This window comes from Argiope bruennichi, chromosome 6 (assembly GCF_947563725.1).
Source record: "Argiope bruennichi chromosome 6, qqArgBrue1.1, whole genome shotgun sequence".
Classification (NCBI taxonomy): domain Eukaryota; kingdom Metazoa; phylum Arthropoda; class Arachnida; order Araneae; family Araneidae; genus Argiope; species Argiope bruennichi.
In genome coordinates this window covers 37385184-37412025 of record NC_079156.1, presented here as the reverse complement: position 1 = coordinate 37412025, position 26842 = coordinate 37385184, and the positions used below count along the sequence as shown (strand labels likewise).

The 26842-nt window shown below is 31.0% G+C and overlaps 1 protein-coding gene and 1 long non-coding RNA gene across 3 annotated transcripts in view; one reads left to right on the top strand and one right to left on the bottom strand.

Annotated features, from left to right (window-relative positions):
* Positions 1–19983, top strand: part of LOC129972591 (protein Skeletor, isoforms B/C-like) — a 42982-nt gene extending 22999 nt beyond the window's left edge. Inside the window, exons 5-16 of the mRNA XM_056086782.1 lie at positions 66–231; positions 1613–1685; positions 3627–3801; positions 6297–6402; positions 7350–7486; positions 9209–9350; positions 12825–12935; positions 13334–13516; positions 14912–15105; positions 16608–16668; positions 18661–18830; positions 19779–19983. Coding sequence (XP_055942757.1) covers positions 66–231; positions 1613–1685; positions 3627–3801; positions 6297–6402; positions 7350–7486; positions 9209–9350; positions 12825–12935; positions 13334–13516; positions 14912–15105; positions 16608–16668; positions 18661–18830; positions 19779–19931 — 1671 coding nt within the window. The 3' untranslated portion in view covers positions 19932–19983. The remainder of the gene's footprint in view (positions 1–65; positions 232–1612; positions 1686–3626; positions 3802–6296; positions 6403–7349; positions 7487–9208; positions 9351–12824; positions 12936–13333; positions 13517–14911; positions 15106–16607; positions 16669–18660; positions 18831–19778) is intronic.
* Positions 182–26842, bottom strand: LOC129972592 (uncharacterized). 2 transcript variants are annotated; one of them, XR_008784874.1, is made up of 4 exons: positions 26788–26842; positions 23259–23354; positions 1882–2098; positions 182–271 (listed from the first exon to the last, which is right to left on the bottom strand). It is a non-coding gene; the product is annotated as an uncharacterized LOC129972592 (long non-coding RNA). The 2 variants fall into 2 exon arrangements; XR_008784875.1 differs by lacking the exons at positions 182–271; positions 1882–2098 and adding an exon at positions 9366–9551.

The window sequence follows — 26842 nt, the reverse complement described above, 5'->3', positions numbered from 1 at the left end:
CTGTGCTTCTCATAATTTGTACTAAAAATGTCTGTCTGTCGTTTTCCTCATAATTCTTTCTGCAGAAAAACCTCGCCGACGTGTACATTCCCGAAGGCCTGGAGCCCCCTTCCCCTCAGGCCATCTCGGAGATGAGTCGGAACTCTCACGGGGTGAAATCGGATGGCGTCATGGTTATGGATTCGAAGACCATCAAAATACTCAACCTCTTCTACGACGGCAACGACACAGGTGAGAATTTTCATTTCCATTAGCTTGTGAGTAATTTAACCTGCGTTGATAAAACAGAATAATTGTTTTATTTAAACAATTCGATATGATATAATGTTTTAACTCTAAGCGAGCAATTCGCGCGCGTGCGTGTGCGTGTGCGTGTGTGTGTGTGTGTGTGTGTGTGTGTGTGTGTTACAGTTTATTTCATGCATCTCGGAATCGACTTCAAAGATTTGAATCAAATTTTATATTTAGATAAGTTTTTGCTTTTTAGGTTTATCTATATATGTATCCCCCCCCCCAAAAAAAACCCCGCAATTTTCCGCAAAAAAAAAAAAAAAAAAAAAAAAAAAAAAAAAAAATTATAATATAAATATTTACATGTGGTTATTCATGACCTGCATAAGCGTATTAGAGATGGAGTAATGGTTAGGGCTTCGAAAGCCCTTATTTTTCTCACATTTGATCCCGCGTTTGCAGCTCCATTAGATTTGGATTGTAACATTAAACGATCAAAAGATAAGATTTTACTTACAATTTTACAAAAAAAAAAAAAAAAAAAATGCCAAGCGAAGTTTGCTCTTTCAGATACTTAGATAAATAATACAGCAACTAACGAAAGACTCCAACGTAAGCTAGTTCATTTATATTCGACTCGATAAGACACAAAAATTTTTATAGGCACCTGCTAATGTGATAAATTTGAGAAGGAAATGAAATTTATTTCTTCTTATCCCAATTATAAAAACTATTATATATCAAAAGCCCACTTACTATAAGATATCACTTGTGAAAATCCATTTATTCTTTGTTTTTATTATCTCTTTCGTATTCCTTTCAGTGTGATGTCAATTTCTGTAATTTCTTTATTCTCCTTTCTTTTAAAAACTGAAGCTAAGAATATTCTTCAATTATCACTTGGACAGATACTTAATGTGAAAAAAAGATTTTAGGCTTAGGCATAACTATTGACTAAAAATAAATTAATGCAGACTGAAAATCATGAAATACTTTATGGGGGAAGATGTTAGAAAACGAACCTACAGCACTGACCTAATTAAGTAAATAGAGCGGTAGAAAAAAAATGTACAACCAAAATTTGAAAGATTAGGTTTTAGAGTATAGTCGAGAAAAAACTATTCTCAACATATTCATGTTGAGAACGTTACCTGTTAATTGTTTAAGTGCACGTGAATTGTTTCAATCAATATCATTCTGTTAAATTAACCATGTTAATGATGATGCTCAGTATTTATTTAATGTGCTAATTAGATATAAATATGTGATGCAGATTTTAAACTATAAAATCAAGTATTGCTCGCTTCTTAATAGAAATGAATATTCTATTATAAATAGATTGATCTATTTTTACTAAACTTGTGTGCAATTTTTATTGCAGATGTTTTCTTCAGTGTTGGGCTTGGCCCTCAACCGACACCACATGGAACCAAAATACCGGATGAAAGAGGATAGTATGTATTTAAAATTCTGGTTTCAGATTCTGTGTATCGTTTTCTTCTGTGAAGGTCATTTTTTTAAATGTATATGATTCTGTTACTTTACGGATGGATTCGTAAATTGAATAGACTTTAATTAAAATACCCCACATAAAAAATTGACAGTAGTTATTTGCAATTATTGAAAGAGAAGAAAACAAAAACACCATACTTCAACAGATTGCAGCAAAAATTCACTTGATCACAATGCCACTAGGAGAAACTCAAAACATGATATGGCGAATTGGCTAGGATTCAAACTAAATTCAGCAGTATCATCAACAACGGTGATGATCACGTGTCAATTCACTCAGTGGAAGCATAATAGCAACTTTTTGATCAGTAGTTGAAGCAAGACTTTCATATATTTTCGAAAGATCCCGAATTTTCTAGAAAAGAGTAAAAATATCATAATGTATATCACGAAGTCTATCGCTAAACCGCCAAATTTCGCACCTAAAATATCGCCAAGAATCAAAAATATTTTCAATTTAAAAAATGTCTAATATTAAGTTATTAGAATAGCGGTATTTTCTGATACAGTTTTATTCAAAATTTTGTCGATTGAAATAGATAAAATTTTCTTATAAAATACTGTAGGAAGAAAATATTTAAATACAATACAAAGGGAAATATTTTTGTTTGAGTATGTAATTGCTCTATGTGACTACTCTTCACCACACTGGAAATATCCATCATTCTGTTTCTTTTTAAAAAATTGTACCGTCGATGTAAAGCCAAAGTAATAAAGATTAAGCAAATAATACCTTTTAAATCAACCTCTTTAACTAATAAAGCATTCGCATATCAAACTTTTAAATTAAATGAACTTTAATTTTTTTTTTTCAAAACGGTGCGTGCAAATTTGAAATATTGATTCAAAAGCTTTATTTTTTACTTTTTAATATACACGAAGAGCGTCAGAAATCGAGATTTTGACGAATCTTCATATTTCAAACCCCTTCGGGTTAAAAACACATTTTTTGAAATAAGCTTGCCTGTCTATGAACACGATAACTCAAGCTCTTTCAGGTAGACGGAAAAAAAATTCACATTTTTTGAACTATGCTTTTCTGTCTATGAACACAACTCAAGCTCTTTCAGGTAGACGGAAAAAATATATTTTATGGGCTTTACATCAAATTCATACATTTAGTTTAAATTCTGATTGAAGTTCAAAAGTTGCAAGAGTCTATCTGAGCTCTAGGTGGAAGATAACTACAAATTATGAAATATGAAGGGAGGAAAATATGTATACAGTTTTAGTATCTATAATGTAGATAAGTTCCATATCAAATTTTGAACCAAATCTGTAAACTGATTGACCATTTATCAACTTGTATGTTTGCATGCATATAAACTCGATAACTTAACACATTGACTTAGAAAAATCAAATCAAATATTTGATCTTGATACTAAAATTGTAGTTCATATCAAACTCTGGTTTCGACTGCTTGGTTAAAAAGTAGTCCAAGATGCATATTTCATTTTTCTTTAATGCTCTACGAAGTACAAATTTTTTTAATTACGAGACGCTGTAAACAAAACTTTGTGTTCATGGCCATAATAGAGTAAGCGAGAAAGTTTCCGAGAGACTTCTTTTACGTACTAAATAAGTATAACGAAATATGTAATACATGTAATGCTTCTATTACATTTCGTATGATTCTGAGTCCAATTTCCTACATAAATTTCAAATGCTTAATTTTACAAATTATAATTAATCATTTCCTGTATTGAGATAGTCACTGCAATGCCAAATATTTAAGATTTGCAAAAAAAATATTATCTAATCATGGTTGTCCTTCGGTTTACGAGTTTGATTTAGAATTAATGTATTTTTTGTTTTTCAATTTTGATTTTTTTTTACTTATTTTTAGATTTTTTTTAAACTTTTAATTTGTGTGCATTTTTAGCCTTAATTCATTGTACCCATATTCCGGCAAAGATGTGACCTTGATTTTACCCGGAAAGATGACTGTGGACGACATTGATTGGTTGAGTATCTACAATTTCCGAACTGAAGAAAATTACGGATCTACTGTGATTCCAGACAGACTCAACATTCCGCCTTCCCTCATACACATTATTGTAAGTTGCAGAATGCAAATATTTGGTAATATTGTTCGTTAAATGATAGCAAGTATTTTTAAACTGATGCCCGTTTAGCTACGATTCCTCAATTTTTCCGACTCTAAACGTGATTAATGAGTCCAGATTTCTTCCAATCCGTTCTGTATAGAAATACATAATATTACTGTGTAGTCCGATCCGTTCTACATAAATAATACTTTAGAATAAAGGAATTCCCGAACTGTGAATCACGAGTAAATTTTTGGTGGTTCGAGATTAGGTTTTGAATATATATAATAAGGATATTTCCACAATTTACAAAAATGGATTTTAAGTATAAAATTATTGGAATGTATGGTAGCAACACGACAAGAAAAGATAGCACAATACGCAAACAGGTGACTCTTACAGAGTGATAAGAAAGGGATAAACAAAAAACGAAAGTCTTTTCAACGTGGAAATGATGTACAGGGTGGTTATAATTGAAGTTACCCTGTTTGGACTTGCATAGTGTCCACTCTAGTGGAAGGATGTTGAAGAAACTTGATACTTAGGTTGTATGGATCATGGGGAACAGAAATTTGCAATAAAAAATTAGTTCAAATTTCAACCGCCAGGTGAGAAGGCTTCGCTTGAAAAACAAAAAAGCACAATTTGGAATTTAACTTTAATTACAATATATGTTCAATGTGCATTCCATTTACGTCAAGCACATGTTCAAAGCGTGTTATGGCGTGTTCAACAGTGGTGTTGAAGGGTTTCTCAATAATTGCAACAAATGTTCCAAGGCCATGCATTGTTAAAGACTATTCTGGCTAAAAAAATTCTAGCAAATAGATTTCGTTTCTCCGGGTCTGCAGGATTCAGCGCTTGCCACATGATGGATCTTGTATGGATACCACTTTACAATGGATCGAAGAATCTTTCGTACTGTAGACCAAGGGAGGGACAAATCACGTGCCACTGCTCGAGCACTTGATGAAGAATGTTGCGAACCGCACACTGTTTCGACCACGGCAAGAGCGACTTCTTCCGCAGTTCCATTTGAAATCCGTTTCCGTCCTCTGCCTTGTATCACACCCAACTTTCCAGTCTCTTCAAATTTAATAATCATCTTTTTCAAAGCCTGCCTGGACATAGGCCCTTTCCGTAAGCCTTTCAAGCTCAGATATTCTCGTAGTGCAGCTGACAAATTACTGCTGTTTTGATAAAACAACTTTATCGGTAAAGCTCTTCCTTCTCTAACGGCACGGTAAAGAATGATTTTGAGGCAATGAGTACTGGCTTTTGAAACTACTCTAAATTTGCATAACGACCTTTATCGTACATGAAACCGCCATCTACCGGCCGAAATTTAAACTATTTTTAATTGGAGATTTCTTTTTCCCATGATCCATACAACCTAAATATCAAGTTTCTTCGATATCCTTTCACTAGAGCGGACACTACGTAGGTCTAAACAGGGTAACTTTAATTATAACCACCCTGTACATAAGGAATCGACTTTTTTTTTTGCACAAGATATATCCGCCACATAGCCGGTTGATCCAATCTGCGGTTCCGCATAAGATTTTTTTGTAGTAACTGAGACGCTGTTTACTTTATTCAGGAATTCCTTTTTACTCTGAATGTTCATTTCAGTTTGCGTAGCAGATCGTTATCATTTGTGTGAACACGCATAATTCTTCAGAAAGTTTTTGTTTTGTTTGTAAAACCGTTTTCGAAAGGAATGTAATTGACTTTGAAAAAACTCAGTGCTCCGATAAGGAAATGGTTAGCTATAAATCTGTTTTCTAGAAAGTGGGTCGCAGTATGTAAAAATTTGTCAACACAGTTATAGACAAACTGGTCAATAATTTTTGAATGACTTAGATAAAAATAACACGTTTTGGGCTCTATGAAGAGATTAGATCAAAACACATTCTAATCGGTGGGTTTAGTTAAACTTTTGATCCCTACTTTTTCAAATTTTACAATGGATTCGGCTATCTTTTGATAGCAAGTACAAGGAATGCGATTTTGCTGAGAAATGAAGTAACAAATGGAATTAAAATTCTACGAGCATTTCAACACCGGGAATGAATAATCGTCTTTCACTAATAGCCAAAATTTTGTTCATTCCACCCTGCTGAATTTTATTTTAATGAATTGTCACAAGATAACTTAATAGGATTATCTTTTTTTCTGCAATAAATGAAAATGAAGCAATGGTATTTAATGTATTTTAATTTATGCAAAATTATCGATATAATCATTTTGAAAGTATGTTTGCCATAACACAGCATATAATCTACATGAAATGTTCTGCAAAATTATCACGACCCAAAGAAGTTGATTAAAAATGCAAATAAACTTATGAAAATTGTATATTTCGCTGTTCTCTTATGAGGAACTTAAGGCTTGGGAATCGCTAGTATATTGCTTTTCCAAAAAGGATAATTCAGCATTTTCCAAATTTGTTTGGACTGTATATTTCAAATAATCGATTGTTTAACTAAAGTTTCTATTTATAGGAAAAAGAATCGCCTTTACCTAATTGCGAGCAGTTGCATCGAGATTTGAGATTGAGTTGGGAAATTTTTGGACCTGCCATCACCTTCGAACTCTCAGGGCAAATAGGTATGTTGTTTGAATCATACTGGGCAGATTTCCGAAATTTGTCCTTTGATTATATTTTAAATTGCATTAATAATAAAGTTCCTATATTTTAATATCATTTAGAACTATCAAAATAAGGTTTCAAAACAGATAAATTATTTTTTTATAAAATAAACGTATCTAAACTTAGTAAACTAATGTAATTTCTTACTTGGAGATTTTGTGTGTCATGTCCTATTCTGCGCCAATTCAGTTCTGGAATCCATTGGCGATTTTTCATGGCACAGAGAAAGACAAGTTGTGCAGTTGATGTTAGATTAAATTCAGTTAAAGAATAAAATGGAGAAAAAATACTTTTATTTTTTTTCTATATTAATAAGTGTTAGTAAAAACTTTTAAAATTAATTTGTTGATGTTTATGTATTGGCATATTATCCATAAAATGCAATATTCATGGAAAAATTGTTCAAAATGCTTTACAAAGAAGGACTTAGAACTATCTAATTTGACACAAAAATAGTTCTTAAAAAATAGGGGCTCATTAAGAAAAATTTTCAAAATTCTAATTATTTTAATAAAAGAATTGAAAATTTAACATTTTTCCTCAGTAACTTTGAAGTATATTAAATTTGTACAGCAATTTAAAATACAAAAATACTAAACTTTTAGTGATAATTTTATCCTTGTTATAAAACAATTCTAATTAAATTATTAAATTTATTCTAACTTGATAAATTTTTCAAAAATATTTTTTAATACATTTTATAAAAATACTTCTCATTTTCTCAGTCTCTGGATTTGCGTTGCCTTTATATTAAATATATATTTTATGTACTCTGTCGCTACTTAGTACATTACTTAGTTCAAAAATAATATACATTCTAATTAAGTTTGAAATATCATCAAATTAACGATATTTTGGATTAGATATTAGAATTTCCATTAAAATAATTTTTTCCCCACTTCAGATGAGGACGAATACATGGCTCTCGGAATCAGCGGTTCCGAGACCAGTTCTCAGATGGAAGGTGCGGATGTTGTCGTTGCCTACATGGACGGGCTGCTGGGAGTCACGGCAGACTACAACATATCGGGGAAATTTCCAGTGAGTCCTTTCTTAATTTGCATTCAAATGAATCTGTTATTTAATTATATTCAGATTTATAAACAGCAGATGGTTGGTAGACGAACGATTCGAATTACCAGCAAATCGGATAGAGAAAATATTTGTGGAAGATTTATGATCGGATGACTCACTGAACAAACTCATTGGAGTAATCAATTATCTATAAAATTACATTGAGATCAATGGTTTATTAACTTTGCTTATTACTATTGTTATTTAGACTTATTTTAAAAATTATAAAACAAAAAATAATTGTTTATAAAATTGTGAAATTCGTACTTGGATTATTCAAATAGTCAAGTTGCTGGATTTATATTACCTTTCCTTTTGAATCAGTAGTAATATATCTGAAGGTTAAGATCCTTTAAATTAACGAACTCTGGTTAATTCCACCATATTGATCATATTTTTCACTAACATACTTTCTTTTATGAAATTGTTTCCGAGTGTATTTTAAAAAATGTACGATATTTAGATGATGTATCTTAAGATTTTAACTCGTTGTATCTAAAAGTATCATAATCTCATAAACATTTCATAAAAAATAAATTGAAACGTTTCAAGTTTTTTAGAATAGTTACAAATGCTTGATATATCCAATTAGCAGACACTGCATGATATAACTTCGATGTTCGATATCCTAAATACCGGGATATCGTGAAGGTATCATAATAATGTTGTTGTGCATTTTGTACTAATAAGATATCCTCCTTTCATTTCTTGATACTCATCTTCATGGTAATTCAATTCTCTCTAGATACATTGAAGCATATTATTATGAAACTTCATTTGTTATAGTAGATATAATACGAGCTCGATTTGAAACATGATTGGGGATGTTATATCTTCCACAATTCTATACTTCAATTCAAACTTCTTGTCATATGGCGATTTCTGAGGGTTTTAACTCTATTCCCAATGTTCTCTGAAACACTTGAGAGGGCCGCGGTGGCCTGGTGGTAAGGTCTTGGCTTCGGAACTGGAGGGTTTCAGGTTCAAGACCCGATTCCACCGAAGAACCGTCGTGTGCACGGGTCTGGTGCACGTTAAACGTCCTCCAGCTGGCGTGGTGTGGAGAGGGGAGTGCCAGCTCAAGTGTCATCCTCGTTATCTGACCGCGGTTCAAAATTACGAAGTCCATCCCAAAAATAGCCCTAGTGTTGCTTTAAAAAACGGGACGTTAATATAACTAAACTAAACAAACTTTGAAACACTTGGTCATTCTGTACTTTTATATTGTCAACCATTGTTGGATGAAAACGACTTAAAATAATCCAGTAGCCAGTTCCATATTTTTAAAAAAAATACTTTGGATTAAAACCAGTGATAAATATTTAGCATAATCTATATTAAGGCACTCTTTATGCTTTTTAGTCATTTTTTTTTAGGAAATATGACATGAAATATAAACCTTTTCTTTCTCTTTGCTGATTAAGGCAAAAATGAGTTGGCATCCTAATCAAATGATTGAAGTAGGAAATCAAACTAAAACGGAAAATTGAATTTTTCCTATGATTAGTTTTAAAAAATGTCACTTATATTTTAAGAATAGTTCACACAAACAATAACTATTTTTCGATTATTTGTATAAATGAATACTTCGAGGTGCTTTGTCCCATACTTTTTTAAATTGTAAAAATTTTTATCTTTAAATCTGCAGAAATGTGAATCCAGTATTATCATATATAATAATTTTTCTAGTGCACCAATGTCTTGGGTAGATACAGAGGAGTTTGCCCCGACGAGAAGGTTGGAGGTGTGCCCAACGGGTACCAGATCCACACATTTGTTCGAAACGACGGCATAACGAGCATCACCTTCAGGAGGAATTTGCTCAATACTGGTAAGTTAACTGTCTTCTTTATACACATATGCAACCCAAATATCTGGTATTCGCAAAATGACCCACGATTGAAGTAATTATATTGATCAACCTTTATACAGTTTCATTTTTTATTTTATTTTTTTCGCATACGAAAAAAATCATTGTGATTGTCTAAATATTCGATTTCAAGATGTGGTGGATCATCATGCTTCAAATCATCTGAAACAAACAAAAAAGGTTTTAAGAATTATTTTTTTGTCTGTTTGACGTATGAAGACATAAATGAGATAAATTTGTCAATTTAATATACGACCAAACATAGGACATGTACTGCTATTTAGGTGAAGTAAATATTAATTGACAAAGAAAAATCTAGGGACTATAAGTAGTTCCGATTATATTACTTATTTGACTTCATCGTTTATTGCGTTAACCCTAATCAGTTTTTGGCAAAACGTGCAATACTTGCGAGTACTCTGTAAAATCAAGTTCGAAACAAAAAATTGTGAGTAAATGTATAGTCAATCGCAATCTAAAATTGCAAAATCCAGTCAATTACATTCATATACGTATATATAATCTTGCAACATTTTATTTTTCTTTTTTCTACGTATATTTATAGTTTTAAATTGTTTTCTTTTTTCTACTTACATTTAGTTTTAAATTGTTTTTTTTTTTTCTTTTTTCTACGCACATTTATAGTTTTAAATTATTATTTTTTTTTTTCGTTTTTTTTTCTACGTACATTTATAGTTTTAAATGGTTTTTTTTTTCTTCCTTTTTTCTACGTACATTTATAGTTTTAAATGGTTTTTTTTTCTTCCTTTTTTCTACGCACATTTATAGTTTTAAATTGGTTTTTTTTTCTTCCTTTTTTCTACGCACATTTATAGTTTTAAATTGTTTATTATTTTTTTCTTTTTTCTACGTACATTTAGTTTTAAATTGTTTTTTTTTCTTCTTCTACGTACATTTATAGTTTTAAATTGTTTTTTTTTTCTTTTTTCTACGCACATTTATAGTTTTAAATTTTTTTTTTTTCGTTTTTTTTTCTACGTACATTTATAGTTTTAAATTGTTTTTTTTTCTTTTTTCTGCGCACATTTATAGTTTTAAATTGTTTATTTTTTTTCTGTGTCTTTTGTTAATTCAGTAACAAAATTTATTAAATATTGTGTGAAAGGGAAAATTCTCGTCCTAATATTTTAAGTAAACCAATCAAAGAGTAACAGAATACTGTGCATTTGAATAACAACATTTAATAAATCCATGAACAGATTAACCATTTAGTAACATTACACTCACTTAGCAATGCACGTAGTATATTCTGTAATTAAGCTTGTACTTCTCACTTAGCTAATTCTGTATTTATATACTGTTTCTCTCTTTGGAATTTTGTTTCCCAAGACAGTGCATTATATGAGCCTCTCGTTTAATAACTAGTCACTCTAGTTTCACATTTGAACACATATACATCCTGATAAAGTTTTTGGTTAATTTTTTTGATTTAGTAATTTTGTGAAAATGTTTTTATTTTCAATACTTATATCATGAAAAAATTGCTTAGCTATAAAATCCTTGAAAAACCAACCCTAATTGTTAATGTTTTCCTGACTTACAAAAAAAAAATTTATCATGGCCAAATTAGAAAACAAATATTAAATTTCACACAAATATAAAATTAAAATCATTTTAGAGGATTTGCTATAGAAAGTAACGTAACTAATTAAATAACTAATATTTCAATATTTTACACATATATAATTATACTTTATGATTTTAATCACTTACAAACTTATTTTGCTGCTAGTCTAATAACATTTTAATCAGCTTGCATATCTTCGAAGGCACCTGCCTACTCTGTCTGTGCAAGTTTGAGATTCGAACTCGCAACGTTAGGGTTCGTAGCCGAGTAACAAAGCCACTAGACAAAAGTGTACACACTTCTCCGGAAGTTGTTATCTGGCTTATGATGTTACCACCACAATAATCCCCCACCACTGAGTCGGTAGAGTTTATCGCGCCAGTTATGGCGAGCGACGAACGTGATTATCGCGCCAAGTGTTATGGCGGGCGACGACGAGCGTGTGCGAGTGGTTGCTGCCGGTAGATGGAGCCACGACAGCTGAATGAAGGATGCGATTGTTCAGAACCAGGGTCGCCAATGTGCAAGTTTGAGATTCGAACTCGCAACGTTAGGGTTCGTAGCCGAGTAACAAAGCCACTAGGCAAAAGTGTACACACTTCTCCGGAAGTTGTTATCTGGCTTATGATGTTACCACCACATGTCTAGTCGAAAATTCGCTCTTGCTTATGTGTAATACTATATCAATGTTTCAATCTAAAACTAGATGCCTTCAAATAATTTGTGCTCTATTTCTGCACTGTATTTTTTGCCAGTTGCTTTATATATTATTTCATTTTAGTATTTATATCTCTTGTGATTAATTAACTTTATCTTCCAATGTAGTTCCCCCCCCCTATTTAATCGTTTGTATAAATGCTATAATCATGGTCAATACTTCAATAGGAATATTTCAATAACCCTGAATCTAAAACAATAATAATATCAAGTGCAATTAAACAATTAGTTTTAACATATCGTTACCACTCATTAGATAATGGATAAACTATGAATAACTGTATATTTACCATTGGTTCAATAATAACATTTCGTACTAAATCCAAGTTCAAAAATTTTTATTTCCCATATATATCAATGTAAAATACAGCAATTGTTGAAATTACAAACTGAAAACAAATCAACTAGTACGTTAATAAATGTTATTTTCTGTGCTATGTCTGAGATCTTCAATAACATTGCTCTTTAAATGTACGGACGAAAATGATAGTAATTTTAAATTGCTTAAATAATCAAATAAGGATTGCCGTGATTATTAGGTAATAATCTAAAAGTATGAAGCATTTAATACATTAGAAATAGATACTAATAAGAGCGAATAAAGCACAAGAAACTGGTTTCTATTACCAGTATTGTAAATTAAGTTCACCTTTTCATAATCATTCTTGGGTAATGTGGTAATAAAAATTCACTGTCTGTGTTTTTTTGCATTGTAAAATTTTTTTAATCAAATAAAATAAAATTACTTTGGTGGCAGTGTTTTTGTTGGGCTTCAGGACGCCTTCGGTGTGGTTGCATTTTACTTCCACGTATACTGATTCAATAGGCAGAGAAACATTGTTTCCAAATCAGGAGGAAACATGTTCAGTTGAACATGACATGAACATTGACATCCATGAACCATGACATGTTCAGGGATATTAACTGAGACGTTAATATCTCTGAACATGTCAATTCAAAGTCAATAAATGATAACAATTGCCTAATTAGTTTTCAGAAATGCATTCTAATAATTACTAAGCAATCAGGATTTTTTTTACTATTGGTTTAAATGAATTAGTTTTCATTTCTTGTTAATTCAACTCTAAATGCAAATGAATTTGTGTGCAATTTTATAATTTTATTTCCAGAGGACAGCGGTGATAAGGTATTCAAGCAGGAAGGATTCACATACTTCATTTGGGCCATTGGAAAATACAACGATTTCAAAGAACCGACATATCACAGATTGGTGCTCCGAGGTATTTTATAGTTCTCGTTATAAGAATTAAAGAAATATAAGATATATTTTATATTGTATGCGTAATGACTTCTGTTTTCTGTGAAACCATCGTTTAGTTACTTTGATAGTGGAATAAAGCCTCTTCAAATGACGAAATTTGGGCACTTCGGGAACACAAAGATCCTTATCATAAGTGAGGCTTCTTCGTCTGTTTGGAGCAAATGTTTTTTCTCTGATGTTGTGAAGTTTTAAGAGAAGAAGCCTACTTAAATTAAATTTCTTTACATATTGTAATCTGAAGTCAAATTAACAATATAGTTAGTATTTGTAAGGTTATTGTTTCACAAACACATTAAAAAATATATTTATGCTTATATAATGCAAAAAAACTTCAAAAGTCCTTTTCTTTCTCTGTAGGTGATCTGAAACTAGAGTTAGGAAGGAAGCCTGGGGTTAAAAACTGCGAACCTTTCATTCGACCCAAAAGGAACGCCTCCGAGAGATCTTGGGGTCCACTGAGAATTCGGGACCCCCAGGTCACGACCTTCACCGTTAGGGTTGGAGTTCCTGGAGGATCGAAAGGCTATTCCGGATTCACGGGTAAGAATTTTATGAGCAGCCTGATCTGTTGCTGTTTTCAGTTGAGAAGTTGTCTGCGGTCTGCGTTGGCTCAAGGAAATGCAGTTGAATGAAAGCTAACTAATGCAACATCAAGCAGTTCTCTATATAAAATCATAATGAATTCAATAAGGAAAATCATTTATACATGTATGAAATTTTTTAATTCCTTTATTTTAAGCACCAGCAATTGATATTCTTTATAATTGTACATACTTAAAATGGGTTTTTAATTTATTTTTTTTTTTCATTAGTTAGGTATTAAAAAAAAATGTTGATGTTGAAGTTTTTCGTAACACCTTTCGCCGATTTGGATATTTACTTTTTATAGGTGTATTATTCCATTGAAAGACGATGAAAAGTAAAATAAATTGATTCTTATTAATGTTAATAAATTTTTTCGGACGTTAAAGTTAACATTAACGACCGGAAGGAAAACGTTGGCGATCTAAAATCGATAAATTCTAGTAATATTTCAGATAGGAATAAAAATACACTAGAATTCAGACAGCCGGACTAAACACTTATCATCAAAAGTTCTTAAAATATTGGATCGTTCCAACCTCACAACATATCAACAGGAGTTCATGAAACGTACTGGCGAGGGGCGAATCGAACCACGTACAGACGTCAAAGAAAGTAAGATCGCCAAACACAAACAGAATTGGCAAAATATCGCCATAATTCACCAAAAATACTCAATGGCATGAAGACGAAAATATACTTAAATAATTAAAATATTTCTATGGCCGTGTTTTAGTCCCAATATAAATATTTTAAATAGAAAAAAAAAAAAAAATAGGAGTTTTAAATAGTCCCTCAACATGGTCAAAAGGTCCAATATCAAAAATTCTATTTAGTTGAGATCCAGATGGCAGTATTTCATATTGCTTATTTGATATCTTTTACATTTGGACATTTTATTATAAACCATCTTCCTTTTCAGCATTGGCAAGACATTCTTTAGGAAAGACGTATCGAATAATGGATTTCAGTGAAATTGTTTTTTTGGTTTACAGCCTTTCGCATTTTCAATGATATTATCCGCACATTAAAGAATGAATGTATTTACGGAACGTAATGGCTATGATTTTTCCGTACCTAATTCAATTCTTAAAATTTTCTTTTTATTATCGACTCATTTCTTTCTTTTGAAATTCCAATCTGACATTCAAAAGTTTGATCTTAATTTGGTGTGTGGAATTAAAGTTTTGTTTTTCATCCAAATTAAAAACTGATTTATTTAATTAAAATCTGGTGAATTATCTCAAATTATATTTTAAGAAAAGAAATTTATTTCAAAGCCTTCTCGCTTCAATAGTTTTTGCATTACACTATTGATTTTGTTCTTTTAATTTACAAAATTATTGTTTTTAGGAAATCCATCTCCGGGAGTTGTTTGGTACGTGAACGGACTCATGAGTCCCGAGCTCTATTTGAAGCGAAATCGAAGGTACACTTTCGTGGTGGAAGGTGGCAACGATCCCAACAATGCTCGCTTTTACCACCCCTTTTATATAACAGACGATGCACATGGAGGATACGGTAGATACTCCGAAGAAGAAAGAAAGGTAGAGATTGTTGTTGTTGTTGTATAGTCATGAAGTAGTCTTTTTGAGCATAACTATCAATAAAAAACGCTGTTTCTGGTATAGGAAGTGTAAAGAAAGCTATGTAATCGACAAAAATTTCTCATTCGAGATTTTGGCTTATCTTCACATTTTACATCGCCCCGAGTTCGAAAAACACATTTTTAGAAAATGTCCGACTGTCTATGACAAAGATAACTCAAAAACGCTTTGGAGCTAGCTGGATGAAATTCGGTGTAGGTCTTTATACCCAATTTGTAAATTTTCATCAAATTTTGAGCAAAATCCGTTCAGAGGAAAATTATCTGTTAGAATATAAGTTAACACGGTAACTGTAAAACGAAAAAAGCTAGATAAATAAGATTCGGTGCACAGATTTAACGTCTATAACGCAGTCATGTTTCAAAGTTTTTACCCAAATTCGACAAAGGATTGACTGTCTGTTGGTCTGTATTTTTTAAAATACGTATATGCGATAATGCTGCCAGTGAAATAAATCAAACCTGATATGAGATTTCGTGATTACAAGTGTAGTTTGTGTCGAATTTTTGCTTCAATCGGTTGGAAAAAACTCGCTTGAAATACAAATTCGATTTTCTGATTCTGTTAAGTATGTGTCAGGGTTTAATTGCCAAATAACTCGCCAAGGATGAAACGATAGATTCAATAAACACTGCTAAATTCACGCCAAAGGTTATTATTTCGTAACTATTAAAAGTCAATGTATGCAAAGCGTTCTCTGGGATAACACCTTTATTTTTGAACGTTTTGGGGAGACTGTTGCTGGTTCAACATGTTAATGGCTTATTTTAGGAGTATCTTTTCTACTTTATTAGCTTAATGCAAATATGTATTTATTTCTATCTAAATGATTCCATGTTTGTACACAATGCAATTGAAGTAAAGATTTAGTGTTAATAAATATTGTCTATAATGAAAAATACAGGAATCTGACCAATGATTTTTGTAGTACTTAATCATTCGTAAAATTTATATTATATTTACGAACTTATTTCTTTGGCAATTATGAAAATAAAGTTTTGTTAGTCGACTTGATTACGGCTCCCTTTCTGCCTAGCCGTCCTATGCAGCTACCTATTCTGCCTATTTGAAAATCCGTCAGTGGCCCTCAAGCCTCCTAAAGCATAATCATATGCATGCCTTAATTTCAAATTAAGAATAACTATTCTTTTAATGTTGTCATCTTCATAAAAATTAATGAAAACAAAGTGGAGGAGTTGCGCGATTCTCTGTTTTCAACACTTTTATGATTTAATCTATGCTTCATAAACAACTTATCTTTCCGCGTAAGTTGATTGCTGTGTGAGTTATTTTCAACGGAACAAAATTACAAAACCAAAATTGAAATTAGAAGTCAGGATTACGTCTTCAAATTTATAACTTCAGTTTTTGAAACAATGAATAGTTGAGAATTTCCTGCTGATGTACAATAAGCTTTCTAATTGCATCTTTGTTTATTATAGTCTATAAGAGTCTACGCTGGCGTGGAATTCGACCGTCGTGGTCGACCTCATCCATCGGCGGGTAAGTTTTTTCCAACGTAGAAACTTTGTTCGTAATTAATTTTTAAAGAATGATTGTATAACAAATGTTATAATATTTTTAAAAAATAATCTTGCTCTATTATTAATCATTGATTTTAAGTTTATAGATTTGAAAAACATCTGAAAGTTTGATTTCTTTCCTAATGTTTATCGAACTCTGAAATAATGTTATATAGAGAACGTAAGTAAAATGTGCGAATATTCTAAAATGATTCATTGTAATATGAATCGATTATATTTCGTTATATAATTTTCCAAAACATTATTTTGATTATTTATATATTTTATAACAATAACTAGAAAATTTTTGAATGGTCATAATTATCCTGCAGTTTCTTGGCTCTTATGGCATGACAATTACCTATTCAAATTTTAATAAAAATTTAAATGTACTAAAAATATAATTTATATTATAGAAGTCATTTCGCCGAACTCATTTTTACTCTTAATAAAGTCTTTTTAGAAATAAAATGTAAGAAATTATAGCAGAAATAATGCTCTAAATGTTTTCAAAAGTCAAATGTTTTTAAAATTTCTGGCTAAAAACTAAATTTCGAACATCCTTTTAAAACTAGAATTTTAAAGAAGAGTGTGCAGGTTTTTACTCTTCAAGTCTAAAAATAAAGGGCATGTGCGATAGGATCCCTTTCATGAACATCCATAGAATTCTTTTATTTTGCTTTATTAGCAATCGAAAAATGGAGTAAAATCATCTTCTGAATGGTTATCTGTGAGTAATGAAACTCTAATGCTCAATACAGATAAGTACAGAGAAAAAAATCCACTCCATCTATCCTGTTTGTAAGGAAAAAGTTAAGTTGAAAATCGCATTATCTTAAATAGATCTTTGTCACAAAGTACAAATGTCAGCATGGTGCATCATCTTACAGGTTTAGTAGGTAACAAATTGTTGCAACATTCAAGTATTACGAATTAAATACCTCTCATGTAGGAATTCTGGGCAATGAAGAGGCAGACAAGGCTGCTAAATTGGCAAATATTCCAGCGTTCACATCTATTCCTGTAAGCGACTTAAATAAGCACAATAAAAGGCTTCTTTATTCCAAATGGCAAGCTCAGTGGGACCTTGAAACTAACAATAAACTACATACTATTAAACCTCATGTACAACCGTGGCCTTCATTACCTAATCGAAAAGCAGACACAGTATTAACCCGTTTACGCATTGGACATACGAGATTCACCCATCGCCACTTGTTACTAGGTGAACAACCACCTCTATGTTCCCAGTGTGACTGTCAAATGTCTGTACAACATATATTGTCAGAATGTCCAAATTTCAATGCTCAACGTTTGCACTTCTTTCAAAATACGAACACTCCATTACCCTTCTTACTTGGTAAGACAACACATGTTCAAATTTTTGCATTTTTGAAATCAATAGGTTTTTATCCACATATTTAAGTTTTCTTCATCTCTCTCAAAAGTTTTCATATTGCTTTTATAACTGAAATTTTATATTTTAATTCTGAAAAATACAGTTTGGCGTAGCATAGCCAAAATCATGGCTCTTTGGCCAATAAAATCCAGAAATCCAAATTCAAATCCTACGAATTAAATAATTATATTGTAATTTTATATGATTAAGATTCATTAGTAGTTTGTCGGAATTAGGGTTGCGTGTATTTGTTGTATTAAGACGCTTTAGACAAAGTAATTTTATTCACATTTTAACTAAAAAAATTAAACATTTGATTTTTACTACGAACTTCACCGAGGCAGTGTGCGCGAGAGTGTTCCGAAGACAAAAGGAGAGAGAATAGCTTATTCTAGAAGCATACCCGGATGATGAGCGGCGCCACACACAGCCTCGACGGAGCCTGTAGTTTACCAATATCTGATATGATTTATGATAAGCATTCACTACAAGCTCAAGAAACATATTTCTAACATCAATTTGGTGTTTATATTTGAAATAAGAAGGTTTAAAATACTATTTTTTCCCTTGCAGCTGGCCGCCTCTGCTCATGGGTTCACAATACCTCTCATCGTTATTCTGTAGATGACTATCCATCTTATCCTAAATTTCGAAAATCACTAAGACTGCACTGCTCTGACGGAGATCCGTCAGTCCTCTATTGGACGCCCAACGCAACCGTCCCGGATCTTCTCTATTACCAAGTGAGTAGGATAGAAAATTCTGCTGGACATCCATTGCAGGATGTCCATTGGAGCTCATTTAGAAGACAATAAGATAATTTTAAAAACAATGAAGATTTATTCATTAGATTCTTCGTCTAAAATCTGATTAATTACGGCAAAGTTAGACATTTTATTAGTTTGATTTCGCAAATATACGTTCCAATAAATTAAAACAGATCTTCAGTTTCGAGAATATGCTGCTTTTATTGAATGAATTAAGAATCCATAGAATACTTGGTGTTTATAGATTTCGTATAATTTTTTACTGAATTCTAGTCTATAATTGATTTAATTTCACCTTATAAATTTAACAAACGATTATTTGACATCTGTATGATGTGTAAACAAGACAAATAAGTTAATGGGTACTATGCGAAAAAAAAAGTTCTTTCGTCTAATATTTAATTATAGTAATTCAAAAAGTATATTTCTCTAGATTATAAATCGACTGATTTTCGACTTACAGAGCTGTTTTTTTCTCTTCCAAAAATATATTTACTATCGTAACTTGTTCATAACAGATATGGGGAAAAAACTTGGCATATTCGATAGTCTGAAAATTTTTCTTCTATTAGTAAAGTTTGGAAAATTGAGCTTGGTAGAGTAGTTTGTTAAGCGATAGTACAGGATATTTCATTAGATATTTGAAATCCGAATGCTGGAACCAATAAAGGGAAGATGACCACTCTTTCAATATCCGCTTTCGGATCAAACATCCTCGTGATGATGTGGTACGGTGCCAACTCAAGTTGGGTCGTCGTTAGCTAAAAGCTATTCAAAATTATCAATTCTATTCTAAAATAGTTCATGTAGTTTCAAAATGTGAAGTTAATTTAGCAGATTCATTATGAAATCTTTTATTTTTTTGACTAGATGTTTTTACTGAATTTTTTAAAACTAATATTTATTATTCTGTTTTGCTTTCAGAGTTATTCAATGAGAGACATGGGCTGGAAAATACATATTGTGGATGAAATTATCAACGCAGCGCCCTCTAGTGCACCACTGAGTTCGCTGATGAGTGTAATGTGTGTTTTTATCGTGCTTTTTTATACAGAAAATAAGCGGACTATTTCTTGATATGCAATTGTACATAGTTTTATATAAAAATTTTAAATTTTATTTATTTGAATAAAAAGGGTTTTCACAACTTTTTTAACTTTTTAAAGGGACAACTTTTTTAAAGACTAGGTACATTTTATTTGCAAGACACTCTCCAAAAGACGCCTGCAGAAACGAATGACTTGTTTGGGAAGTTTGAATATTCCTTTGACTCAGATTAAGTCCGACTACAGCTGGAATATCTATCAAAACAATTTGCAATTCTTGACATTGAAAACTCGTAATTGGAAGTACTGTCTCACAGTGCTACAAATTATCATGCGTTTGGAAGGTTTTCATAGAAAATGATTAGGAAATATGTAAAAATGTATAAATATTTTCGTTTCAATTTTAAATAATCTGAGAATTTCGATATTAGTTGCTTGTCGCCGATAGACTGAAAAGCGCTATCAATTCACTTCGCACTCTGTCATTTCTACACATGGCATGACGAAACAAAAACAGAAGTTCTAGAAACATCTAATTATTCGGCATTGGCGAGATCTTGTAAATAAAAGACCGATTCTTTGGCGAAACTAAAAATATCGAAGTATCAAAGTGATTATGACTGATAACTATGAATAATTAAAATGGTTTTTGCCACGACAAAATCATCAAGATAATTTTATTTAGTTCAATACCATTTAATTGTGATATGTTAGTACGGATTCTAAAATATTACATGCAAGGTAAATCACCAAAAAGCTGCACATTTTCCAACTTTTCTAAAGTATATGCGCTTTCTTTAACTTTCTGTCTGAGCGATGTAAAAACTGTTTTCCGAACAGAAACAAAAGCTGCGAGAGAACGATGTCGAGTCGAGCTTCGGCAGTTCTCTCACGAAGTAGACGGCTCCTTTTAAATTCCAGATGCTGCTGATAGTCTGTACAAAATGAATAATTAAACAACAAGGAAAATGTGAACTCTAAAATAGTTTGATACTCCCAGCATAGTAAACATTTAGTATGTTATTTTCTTAATTACGGTTCACGTGCGTCAAACTATAAAGTTCGAACAGAAACGCTTTCAATACCCTCACAATACGCATGCGCGAAAACGTAATAACTAAAATGACAAATATTGCTGTAAAATATATTTTAAACTCTTTTAAAAAAAATTATTAAATTAGAGAAAAATTGAACAAAAGTAAAACTAATAACACAGTAAAGCAGATTTTTTTTAAAACCTTAGTATCTTAAGAATATTTTTCTGTAATAATAAGTACATAAGTTATTGAAGAAACAAGCTAAAATTTTCTTTCAAATTTTAAAAAACACTTTTTTAATGAGCATTTGTGGTTTAAGAAGTAACAAATGCCGCATTTGTACAGTTCAATGGCTATGTTCTAGATCCAATGGTCCGTCCTGCAAGTCTTCTTAAACGATTTTTTCATAATGCATGCCATAATACAACTTACAGACAGTATACTAAAGTTCATTTGAGGTAGGATTTTTTGACATTTTATTTTGTTGAAGGTGCTAACATTGGTTACAAATCATTCTGGATGATTTGTGAACATTCACATCCCCCTCACTAAATAAATAAATAAAAAAAAAATGTGGTGAAAAAAAATTTGTCCATTTGCGCGGATTTCCCTTCTTGAAATTCCATTGACGACCTCATTTCTTATAAAAGCCATCTCTCGTGATATTAATTATGCATACGTACCAAAATTTTAATTAATATGAAACAGCTCATTAATTTGCTGATTTAAAACTTTTAGCAATGTATTTAATAAAGTCTATTATATACATACAAATAAATTTGTTTTCTTATCTAACTTTACCTTTTTGCATATTTAAAAGATCAATTACAAAATTCTATTAATCACAAACTTCAAGATATGGTAGATTTTTAAAAATTTGCAGACGTTTATGTTCTTGATGACAATATAATTTTAATTTGCTCGCTATTAAATTATCAGTCGCTTAATTAATTGTTTATTTTTAGAGGAGCATCAATCAGTCAATCAGTTAATTTTATTTTTAGAGGAGCATCACCTAGTTTTAACCTATTAATTGCTAAATTTTTTGTCCAATTAAATTATGAGCACAAAAATACAGCACAACTACATTCAAATAATATTATTTAAATAATCATTTTAATAAAAAAAAAGCTAAAAACTGAGTTAGTAACAGATCGTTACCATAACTTTTAAATTATTTTAAATTTGTTCGCTTGTTGCAAAGAAACGAATTCCAGAATATTCACTTTCTGGAATTCGTTACACACAATATTGACTGATATATATAGAATGCAACTGAACTATCAGGCTTTACCAATTATATTTTTGGCCCCGAGTGATGTATGTAAAATTCCAAAATCAGCAAATGAGGATCATCAATATGGATTAATTCGAACATGTTTCCTCCATAATTCCCCAAATTCTAATATTAATCTATTTTAGCATTCAAATTAAAATCCATATGGTTCTTGTCATTTATAATACACCTAAACTTTAATACATATTCCAACCGATTTTTTTTTTTTTTTGGTTACCTAATCTATAGCAACCTATTTCAATTTTTTCTAGAGCAAGGTTTATGATACAAAGAGGAGCTTTTATTAAGGAAAACATTTAATATTAAATATAATAAATAGCTACACTAATGATACTGAACTACTTCGAAATGAATGCGTACACAATCTGAATTGAATGTTCATTACGAAAAGGAGTTTCTAATCAGGTAGGCGGGGTCTCAGTTGACATGAGTCGTCTGTTTTCGTATTTTTTTCCCGTTCTGTTAACTTGTAACTTATTGAATACTTAATCCCCCATTGTAAAAATATATATATTCATTCAAAATCTTGCCAGAACCAATCAAAAATTGACTCGCGATTTATAAATGGTGGCGATTCACAGTCCGGGAACTTCTGAGATAGGAATTTGGCCATTATACTTGATATAGTACAGCTGCTATTCTTATATTTTATAATTCATAAAATTTGAATTTTTTACAAATTAATTAATTTTTAATTATATTATATATTTTTTTAAAAATCGTTGAACCTGTATCTTGAAAGTTGAACAATACAGAGAAAGTTTTGTAACAATTTAACAACGGACATTATAATGTTGTAGACCAGTATCGTGAAGATATCATAGAATATCTTGTGCTAATAGAGATAAGCTAATAGATTCTTTTCTGTATCAATAATGTTTTTGGTCTTTCCTGTGTTAGCTAAAAAAATTCCTTTTCCTGTATGATTTTGTTTTGGTCGAACAAATTTATATTTTAGGAGAAAAAAATTCTAAGAAAAAGTTTAAACTTTCATCTGACATTAAAAATAGATATTCAATATTACCATTTTTGCAGTGACATCTACAATGCGCAACATATTTCTGTGACTTCCACCAACAAGCAGAACATCTTCAGATTCCAGGTATCTGCAACAGTAAAGCTATAAAAAAAGTAAATTTATTCACACTTAATATAATGCATTTTTCACTTTCACAAGTTTCAAAATTGTCAGTGGAGCGTTTCAAATCGGATTATCTGAATATGTCAATAGGCAAATAACTACCATATCGTAAGATTAAATGCGCGTGACTTTCACACTTGGTGGAATGCGTTTGTGGAATACATTATCATTTAAAATAAGCAAAACAAGATAAAAAAAACCGTCACAGCTTGTGATTTTCAAATGTTTGCCAATAGGAATTTATGCCACTGCATAAACTTCCACGTGAGTTTCGGCGAATTCCAAAGTAAAACTGATTCAAGATTTATCAAATGACAAGACAAATTTAATTTATAAATTTCGATGAATTTGAGTGGTATGAATGATTCACTAATATTAATCCACTATTCTGAATACACAGAATATTTCATAGCATTCTAAGAATTCTTCTAGTATTATTCTAAGAATTATTATATTCTAGAATAATGCTAGAATTATTCCAAGAATTCCAATTTTTAATATTCTAAGAATTATTTTAAATTTCCCTAGAGCAATATACTACTCACATTTTGCAACTAAGCTAAGCAATAGCATCATCAATTACTTTATTCGCATCGAAATCGTAATCCTTATATCGAAGCAATTATAGTCAATTAATGCTATTTTCTAGATTATTAGATAGGCTTCAATATAGGTTTGAAAATGAATCTTGTAAAACCATTTGAACCATAAAAAATGTCTGTTGCAAAATTAGGCGAGAAATTACCAACTTTCAATAGATTTTTTTAACATGTAATTAAGTTTGCCTCCATATGCATGAGATTAACTTTTAACATTTAATATTTTCAAAACTGTACAATTATTTAAAGAACAAAATTTTAACTGAACATATCTTTATTACTAATAAAAAAAAGAGTATGTGTTTTTGTCTGATTATTAATACTCTACAGAACAAATCATTCGACTTAGAGTTACTACATTTGGCCCAAATATACTTTGGAGGGTTAAAATATGCCTCTAGAAAAGGTTTTTAATATTTTTATTAGAATTTTAATTAATAATTAAGCCATATTTTGGCATTTACCCATGATAACTCCAGAAAATATTATTACGCAAAATTGATTTTTCTAGCATTTTAAAAATTAAAAAAATATCTTACAAATAATATCAACTGCCGAACGAATTTTTCCTGAATTTTGACAATTATTTAAAAAAGAATTTTTGTACAATTTTTCAAAATAAACTTCATTGTCGAAATGAAAGTAGAATCGTTTCCGTAGTTTCGGCAAATATTTAATTGCATGATTTTTTTTCCATTGCTGAAAGTTATGGAAAAATTATTCTATTTAATACCTGTGTAGTTTACATGAGGAACAAAGCAAGGTACTATGATATTATGATATCTTGAGATTTGACTATTTTAGAATGGTTCATATACGCTATAAACAGATCAGGCTTTTAAAATAATACGTCTTAGATGTTTAAAAATATTTTCTTGACGTCATCGTGAACTTTAGGTTTTTCTATAAGAGATTTATTTGAAAGTAAACACAAATAATAGTCCAAGAGAACCAGGTGATCTCCAAAGGCGGCTAGAATTCTATGTAAAAAAATTATTCATAAAACATTAGCAAATTATACAAAATGTATTAGAAATAATTAATACAGCACACGATGATGTTATTAAATTACGGCAAGTTTAAAATGATTTCAAATAAATTAAATAGTATATAAGTAAAATATTAAATACTATAATATCCTTTAGTATTATAGTTTAACTCATTTATTCGTGTCTCTATCAACGGAGTCACTTCTAACCTAGCCAGTAGCAGAAAATCGAATAGCGTTTTTTATTTTTTATTTATTTTATTTCTTAATTAACATTCTTTCCTCGATTCTAGTAGACGATACGGGAACAAAGTCAAAGATTTGTAGTATGTCTTCAATATAGTATGAAAAGTTAGTTTGTGCCTCAATAATGATAAGAACAAAACTTCAATGTGCATTTGTTTGCTCGCGCTTTCCAACAGTTGGAAAGCTTTAGAAATAAGAACAATTAGTTCTCAGTAAATAATTCTATTTTCGGTATTCGAAATATCCTTTATCAGCTACAATGTATATCTGGAAATTGTTTTTGGATCTTATCTGCGGTTACAGGTTTGGAAAATTGAATTAAAAAATATGTGCCTTTCACATTTTCTTCTTAGCATTATTGCTTTCAAGGTGTGTTTTTTCATATTAAATCAAATAATAATTATAATCACTCTACAATTCTGTAATTGACATTTCCCATGTTTGATACCGTTTCTGAGAAAAGAGCGTTGATTTCTCTGTTTGACGCTAGGTGCTGCTGTAATTGATCTCACTGTGCAGAGCATGGCCAATTGTATTCAACCAAGTTTGTGGCTATATTTATCGCTGTCCTCAAGTTAACCCTTTCTAGGGCCATGAGAAGTGTGTTTCCCTCCAAATTTATCAATCTTTGTATGAAATTATGTAGGTTGGCATAAGTTCTGACAAATTTTTTTAGTAAGTCAGAAACTTAGATGCTTCAGTTCTTTATCTCAGACAAAATGATGTGTCTTGATTTGTTACTTAATTATTAATTAACCAAATTAATTAATACAATTAAATTTATCTAATAAGCAAAATGAATCCCTTTTCTTATTCTAATTTCAAGCCTAAAAATATTTTAACATAACATGACTAGAAAAAAAATGGCCCTTTAAAGGGTTAATGTGAGAGAGAAGAATTTTAATGAATACCCTGTAGATGTAAAGCCTATTAATTGCTACTTAATTACTTTACCTTCGGTATTTCTCAATTGCCTACGTATCTCAAGTTCTGTTAAAGCTGGTTTTAAGATGTATTTTATTAGTATTATTTAGTTTTAACAAGAAAGATCTGCTTTTCTCAAAGTGCGGTATCACAAGATGAAAAAGAGGATACTAAGATTTTTCAAAGCAGATTTCATATTAGTACACAATTGAAACTGATCGCATGGGATCGCGGTAGTTTGGTGGTAAGGTCTCGTTTTCGAAAGGGGAGGGTTTCAGGTTCGAAACCTAATAACCACCGAAGAACCGCCGTGTAAACGGGTTTGGTGTACATTAAATCCACCGGGGCCAAATGTCTTCCCCCTGGTGTGGCGCGGGTTTGGTGAAGTGGTGCCAGCTCAGATGTCATACTCGTCATCTGACTGCGGTTCAAAATTACGAGGCTCGTCCCGAAATAGCCCTAGTGTTGCTTTAAAACGGGATGTTAATATGGCTGAATTGAATTGAATCAAACTGATCATATAAATAAAACATAACTAAAATTATAGTTGCCATAAAAATCTAATCAAGGAAGTAGTTATTTCTGATTGAGAATTGTTGAGATTGGAATAATAATAATGTTTTATTCTATGGTATTAAGAAAGTACTGAACTTACGAAACAATTCTCGTCATCCGGTTTTATAGTATCCAAAAGTAGACCAGTATCGTAT